This window comes from Pteropus vampyrus, unplaced genomic scaffold (assembly GCF_000151845.1).
Source record: "Pteropus vampyrus isolate Shadow unplaced genomic scaffold, Pvam_2.0 Scaffold17, whole genome shotgun sequence".
In the NCBI taxonomy this organism is placed as follows: domain Eukaryota; kingdom Metazoa; phylum Chordata; class Mammalia; order Chiroptera; family Pteropodidae; genus Pteropus; species Pteropus vampyrus.
In genome coordinates, this window is record NW_011888798.1 from 5253053 (window position 1) to 5261052 (window position 8000).

Consider the following 8000-nt stretch of genomic DNA (forward strand, 5'->3'; position numbering starts at 1 on the left):
CTATTTTAATTACTTTCTAGACTCCTTACATAGCAATATTTGTTTGTTGATACCTTTAAGATATCACTATTTTTGCTTTGACTTGTCTAAAAGGGGTCATAGAAAAAAGTGAAATTTCTAATTAAAATAAACAAACTATTTAATCATTAAAAATTTCTATGTATATACTTGACAGAGTTGTTTTTTTTTTTTTTAATAATGTTCCTGAATATATACATACATTAAAACTACTGAATAAAATAAAACACTATTGGAGGAAAGAGATCAGTATAAAAATTCAAGTAGGTAAGATTAGAATCATAAATAGTTTTAAGCAAAAGTTCAAAACACATAAATACACACAACATTGAGTAAAATGCCTTATATACAATAAAATGCTTATCTATTTGGTGGGAAAAAAAACCTTAGCTGATGGGTTTCTCTTTGCCAGGGAATGGGAAAAACTATCCAATAACCTATTTCTCATTACAATATCAGCAGAACATGTCAATAAATCCTCTAAATTCTGCAACAAAATGAAAATTGCTTATGAAAGCAAAATTTAGACCAACATTTAGGCTGTGAACAACTTAAATATTTGCTGTAAAACAAATGCAATGTATCTATTCAAAAGAAAATACTAAGATTTACTAAAGCAAAACTCTTATTTTGATGGGAAGGACAAATTACCATGGAAAAATAAATATACTTCTGGAAGACAGGTAATGTTTAATGTATACAATAGAAATAAGACACTGTTTGCCAAATATCACTTTATTTCTAATTTTTTTTTTCCAAATGTCACTTTAAAAGCTGCAAAAAAAATTCCTGAAAGTAGTAGGAAAAGTTTGAGTAGCTATGTTTCTTTCCATAGCTTATATGATCCTATATGAAAATTAACACAAATCAGGAAAATTTCAAATAGTTTTTGATGATGAAGAAAATTAAAATGACATTGAATATATATAAATCTCATTTTCATAAAAATTATCTTTTTAAATGAAGGTGAGAGATTAGATTTTTTGAACTATTTTCTGTCAAATGTAGATAAATCACTCATCTTTTATTTTTGAAAATACAAATAATTATTATATTCTTTTATTTAATTTATGAAAGTTAATCGAAAAGAATTTCCCAGGGATGTTTATTGATTATTTGAGAGCAAAAATGTTTTTGTTAAAGCAAGGATATGAATTTGGGAGAAAATTATTTCTTAAAATCTTATTTAATAAACAATTTTTAAAAAACACTGTAAACGTTAAACATCTAAAGTTCTTTTGTTTATAGAAATGTATGTTGCATTCAATAGTGTTTATAAATTTTACCTTTAAGAAATTAAAATTCCATAAATACGTTTTTAATCTAAGCCATCTATTTGATATAGTAGTTCTGTAAGCCTATCATTAATCAAAGTGATTTTCAGAAATCTCATTAAAATTGAGACACTGTTTAATATTTTTTTGTAATCCTCTTTTAGAAGAATTCAATGTATTTTATGAAAGTTCCTTTCACTTATCCTAAAGTGTACCTTGAATTCAGCACCATCCTGTGTCTGACTATGGGTTTTCTGGCTTCCTGACCATATGATCACATATCTACTTTCCAATCTTCAGTGACATCATCTTGTATATTGTCAGTTTCTTCTTTTCTTTTTTTTTAAATTATTTATTTTTAAAAATTGTGGTAAACTATGACAGAACTTACCAGCTTAACCATTTTTATAAGTACACTTCAATAACATTAAGCATCTCATTTTCTTTTGCCATGGTACAGCATCAATTCCCTTGACTTTCTAAATCAGGTAGTAAGATGAGTCTCCTTAAGGAAAATAATGCCACAGACTAAGATATGATGAGAATTTGAGAAATAAAGCTATGTGGCTTTTACTTTGATTTTCTGGCTTGCTAGTGGGCTCTAGAGATTTTTTTTTTTTTAAATTGTAATTGCTGAGGATTATTAGGTAAATATTGGTGAAATTTGTTAAAGAAGAAAGTGCTAAGAACTTAAAAGGATTTATTTCTTATGAAAGGACTTAAAAAAAGTATCTTTTGAACAGTTTCAGATGAAGTTGGTGTTGCTTCCTTTTCGAGTAATGAATGCCTTTTCCTACTTAAAAAAAAAAAAAAATTCTGCCTCTCAGTTAATTGTTGGATGACTAACAATACACATATATGTCTCTTTCGTAAATAAAAAGTTCTGCCATCACTATTATCTTCAAAGAAATTATCTAGATTATAAAATTTTTGCCATGACTAACTCTTAAATTCCTTTAAGAACAGAAGACTAACTTAAATTCCTTTAAGAGTTAGTCATGGCAAAAATTTTATAATCTAGGTAGTTTATTCAAAGACCACTTCCTTTATTCAAAGACCACTAAAAAGTCTTGGTAAAGGTTAATATGATCATAATCATCTGGCCAATTATAGGTTTATTTTGTATAATTACAATTCTCATATGCTACTTGACAGGGACTGAATATAGAATTGAAAGACAGTGATCAATCACAGCATCTTATTATTTTCAGGAATTTAGAGACATATATGGCATGATACTGTACTCAAAATTGATATGCCAGGTTATCATCATCAAAGGACTATACAGAACATGATAGAGATACTGAAGAAAGAATTTAATGATACAAATTGATTTAATAATGGTGAGGAAACTGTATTAATATTATTATTTCTATAGACTACATCAACATGTCTGGTTATGGAATCAGACTCAATCAATAAATAGTAATTAAGCCTTCCTATGTTTTAAAAATTATAAACAGCCTTAAATCTCTTCCTGGCTTTATCTAGGCAACTTCACCTTTGTCCCTCTAGGTGTCTCATCAGTTAACTAAGGATAATAATCACTACATCATAGATTTCTGTAATTCTGTAATGAAATAACATGTGACAATGTTAGTAGTCTTCAAGCTCCACATAAGATTTTACTCTCATCATTGTTAAAGTCTTCTAAAAAGACAATGTAGTGAAATAAAAACAATAAAAGATGACAGTTTAGTTCTGTTTTCTTTGCCATTCTCTAGCCACATGGCTTTGGTGGCATCAGTTAACTTTTGTAATCTTCTCAACTTCAGATAATCAAATGAAGTTAATCAACAGAATATTTTTTAACTTTACTTAATATTTGTAATTATTAGAGGTTAATCGCTGGGTGACAGAAAGACTTGCCATTATCTATCCTTCAGTAATTTTCTTGCTTGAATCATGCTAAAGAGATATCCAATAGAAAAAGACAGTGACAATGATACAAATAGATTATACTTTTTTTTCATTCTCCAGTGCAAATGCTGGCCTGGATTCCAACTGAAGAATGATGGTAAAACATGTGTAGACATTGATGAATGCTCTTCAGGCTTTCCGTGTAGCCAGCAATGCATCAATACATATGGGACCTACAAGTGCCTCTGTATAGATGGATATGAAATACAACCTGATAATCTAAATGGCTGCAAATCACTTTCAGGTATCGAGTTGAACTTGTCCATTGATTCAACCTCAATTACACATATGGATCCTGAATTTTACAGATATTTTATTGAATTCATTCCTCCTTGCTATTTTTTAGAAATCAAAATTCTTCCTTATTTACCTTGATATGGGGTTCTGCCACTGTGTTTTTGTGTACTGTCCACAAACTGCTCTGTTTGTAATAATTTTGCATTATGGACTTATTAATTATTAATTGTTTTAATTTTTTTTTTTTAGATTTTGAGAGTTCTCACAAGTAAAAAGATCTCTAGCATGCTTCCTGCTGAATCACAGTTCTTAGGAGCATGTTTGGCCTAGACTATTAAAGAGCCTATTGTAACAGTGTTCTAATAGTTTTTCGTTTTCACATGCATCACACATATTCATATATTCATGCCAAGGAGAACAACAGGTCAACAATAATAACAGTAATAATGATGACAACAATAAATCAGCTATTATAAGATTATTTTAAATCTTCCAGTGATTCGGCAAATATTATTAAAATTCTATTTGTTTCAAATTGTGTAATTGACTTTGTAAATTAGAAAATTCTATAAGACATGGCCCATAACAAAAAAATATTGTAATTTATTAGGAGACGTTATCACACATATTAAAATGATACAAAGAAATATATAACTGTTAAAATGGACAAAAAGTGGTACATAAGCTGTCTCCATATCTCTTACTTTGCTTTTGAATATAATGAATAAAATAGCATTGCTAGTTGCATATATATATACACACACACACATACACACACACATACATATGTGTGTATATATATACATACATATACATATGTATGTGTGTATACATATGTATGCATATATGTATATATATGTATGCATATTGGTGACAACATTTAAAATATTTGATGTGTTCTCATCTACTTTCATAAAACAAATACTAGGGATAAGAATTTAAAAATTAGTTTTTTAACTGATTAAAATTTTGTACATAATAGCAAGAAAATCCCCTTTCAATTTTTATTTTATTTTACTTTATTTTTGAAATATTCATTCTTGAATCAATTTGTATATTATATGGAATTGTTTTATTTGCCAACCAACCTGCTTTTGGCCAGCTTACTAGTTACTACATTATGCATTTAGAGACATGGGATAAGAAGAGTTAGAAATCTCAAAACCAGTCAGTTTCCATTACTATAAACTTTTCATAAAAGATCGTGTAAAGGAGATGAATGCTAATGATTACAATTTGAGTCTTATTGTATCATATATTCATGCTGTTGTTTTCCATTAACAATATCAATTAGAAACAAATAGTAGTTTTGATATAAAAAATTAAGCGTTCCTGAAGCATACATATTTTGCTAAAGTGAGGTTAGTTTTTCCCCAAATTTATTGAGATATAATTGTCTAATAACATTGTGTAACTTTAAGTTACACAATAAAGAACGTTGTGTATAATGTTTTGATTTGATACACTTACATTTTGCCATATGATCATCATAGTACAGTTAGCTAAGACCTCCATCGCTTCACATAATTATCGTTTCTTTTTATGTGGTGAGAACATTTAAGATCTACTCTCTTAGTAACTTTCAAGTATATAGTACAGTATTGTTTTCTATAATCACAATGCTATGCATTGGACGCCTAGAACTTACTCATTTTCTAACTGGAAGTTTGTATTTTTTAATCAACATCTCTCTTTTTACCACTCCTCGGACCCTGGTAACCACCATTCTACTCTCTGTTTCTATGAGTTAATTTTCTTCTTCTTTTTTTTTTTTTTTAGATTCCATGTATAAGTGATATCATAGAGTATTTGTCTCTCTGTCTGACTTACTTCACTTAGTGTAATGTCCTCAAAGACCGTCTGTGTTGTCACAAAATGTCAAGATGTTCTTCTCATGGCTGAATAATATTCCATTGTGTGTGTGTATATAGCACATCTCTCTGTGTGTATGTGCATGTGTGTATGTATGTATGTGTGTATATATATATAATCATATCTTTGTTAGCCATTCATTTATTGACATGTAGGTTGTTTCCATATATTTACTCTTGTGAATAATGCTGTAATAACTGTTAGAGTGCAGATACATCTTTGATACCCTGGTTTTCATTTTTTTTTTTTTTGGACATATACCAAAAAGCAAGATTGCTGGATCATATGGTAGTTCTATTTTTAACTTTTTAAGGAAACTCCATATTGTTTTCCATACTGGCTGCATCATATACATTCCTACCAATAACCACAGAGTTCTCTTTTCTCCACATACTTGCAAACACTTGTTATCTTTGGTCTTTTTGATGATAGTGATTTTAGCATTGTGGTTTGGATTTGCATTTCTCTAATGATAAGAGCTCTTGAACATCTTTTCATATACCTGTTGGCCATTAGTATGTCTTTTTTTCAAAAATGTCTATTCATTTCCTCTGACTTTTTTTTTTATCAAAATTATTTTTATAATTTAGTTTTACCAGTTCTTTATATGTTTTGAATATTAATCCCATATCAGACATGATTTGCAACTATTTTTTTTCCATAGGTTACCTTTTTATTATATCAATTGTTTTTTGTTGTCGTTGTTGTGCAGAACCTTTTTAGTTTCATGTAATCTCACGTATTTATTTTTTTCTTTGATGCTTGTGCTTTTTATGTCATACTCAAAAAACTGTTACCAAGAGCTTTAACAAGAAGCTTTTTTCCTATGTTTTCTTCTAAGAATTTTATGGTTTAAAATCTTACATTTAAATTGTAAAGAAACAAATTGCTTAACTATTGAGGTAGGACATGACTGATTAATTTTATGTTAACAAATGTAGAACTTTATTTGGGATATAAGAATGGCAAGGCATCCTCAATGAGAGCTAACTCTGTTGAATAGGGTTATGAGTCTCCATTTAGCCTCCACAGAAAGACTGGAATGATTAATTGAAATCACTTCCACCACTTATGGAAAGGGATATCTAGCATGCGTGACACATGTTTCTAATCCCTGACATAAAGTATGCTAAAACATATTACCCTATATATTATATATTTACTGTGGGACTAAATGATAAGAGGAAGAAAGCAATAATTTTAAACATAAATTAAACATACAAAATCTCTATAATTATAAATGATTTGCAATAAAATTTACATTAAATAACATAAAATAACTTTTTTTTCATTGCTTTTTTTCTAAATTATGTTAACATTAAATTTGCTTACCTGGCAACTAAGTATATGAATATAAGAAACAAAGATATTTAGAAAGAATTTGACCAAAATTTTTATTGAATTGATCTAGGATTATAACAATCAAGAATGTGGTCAAATCGACCTTAAATTATTCATAGTTGAATAATATACTATACAAATTATTCATAGTTGAATAAATATACTATATAAAACTTTCTAAATATCTTTTATTAAAGAATCCATTTTATGTTCAAATAAGTTCTGAATAAAACGATCTAAAGGGTTAGAGGATCTTCATATATATGGAGCATGGTCAGATTCTTATCTTTCCTAGATTCTAGAGAAATGAGATAGTAAAACATATTGAACAAACAATAAGAAAATAAAGACTATTAAAAAACAGACTTATGAGTAAAGTTAAAATTAATAAACAAAGATTATAGATCCTATACTTCAGAAAGTATTTAAAAGTCTCTAGGCAGATGAAAATAGTACATGTAGGCAATGGTACTCTTGGTTTTCACCAGTTATTTTGAGAGCATAATTATTTCATTATCAAGAAATAATTATAACAGGAAGTACTTCTACTAATTTAAAATAACAATATTCAAGAAAACTGAGAGAGAGAGAGAGTTTACTTTTAGAATTATCTTGACTTTTTTGTACTGTCTGGGTATCTGTTGTCTTTTCATCTTCTTATCAACTGAAGTACTCAGTATGAACTTTTTAACCATTAAACTACTAGAGCTCTGCATTTGAATTCATATTGACGTTGAAACTAAACTGAGAAACGTACATACAAAAAACCTAATATTTTTTTTTTGTCTTGGTATTTAGATGAAGAACCTTTTCTAATTCTTGCTGATCATCATGAGATAAGGAAAATTAGTACTGATGGCTCCAACTACACACTTTTAAAACAGGTATGACATTCCCATGATGATTTCAGAGTATTCATTCTGGATACAGCAGATATGCACTAAAGCCATAGGAATATCTCACAACTAGAATTCACAAAACACTATTCATGGATACATGCATGTATATATATATATAATCATAAATTTTATTTTGTTTGAATTTTCCTCGTGATACTCTAAATTTGTCACATCACACCAAATCAAAGAAAGTAAAAGATACAGGTATAACTAATGTAAAGAAAAAAACTATCTCAAGGATAGCTAAAAAATTAGAGAAAGCCTAAAATTCTGTTTTTAGTCATTTCATGCATTACCCAGATTAGTTTTTTCCCCCTTGGGATTTAAAAATAAATTCCTTTTAGAGAATTTAAAGTTTCAGTTTATAGATCAGGAAGTAAAAGAGATTGATGATTCCTAGCCCTTAAAATTTGGAATTAGCAAGGAAGCAAAAGTGTGA

At 28.5% G+C, this 8000-nt stretch overlaps 1 protein-coding gene across 1 annotated transcript in view; it reads left to right on the forward strand.

Annotated features, from left to right (window-relative positions):
• LRP1B (LDL receptor related protein 1B) overlaps positions 1-8000 on the forward strand; it is a 1708438-nt gene that overhangs the window by 1469683 nt on the left and 230755 nt on the right. Inside the window, exons 56-57 of the mRNA XM_011354519.1 lie at positions 3273-3456; positions 7461-7546. Of these exons, the coding sequence (XP_011352821.1) occupies positions 3273-3456; positions 7461-7546 (270 nt within the window). The remainder of the gene's footprint in view (positions 1-3272; positions 3457-7460; positions 7547-8000) is intronic.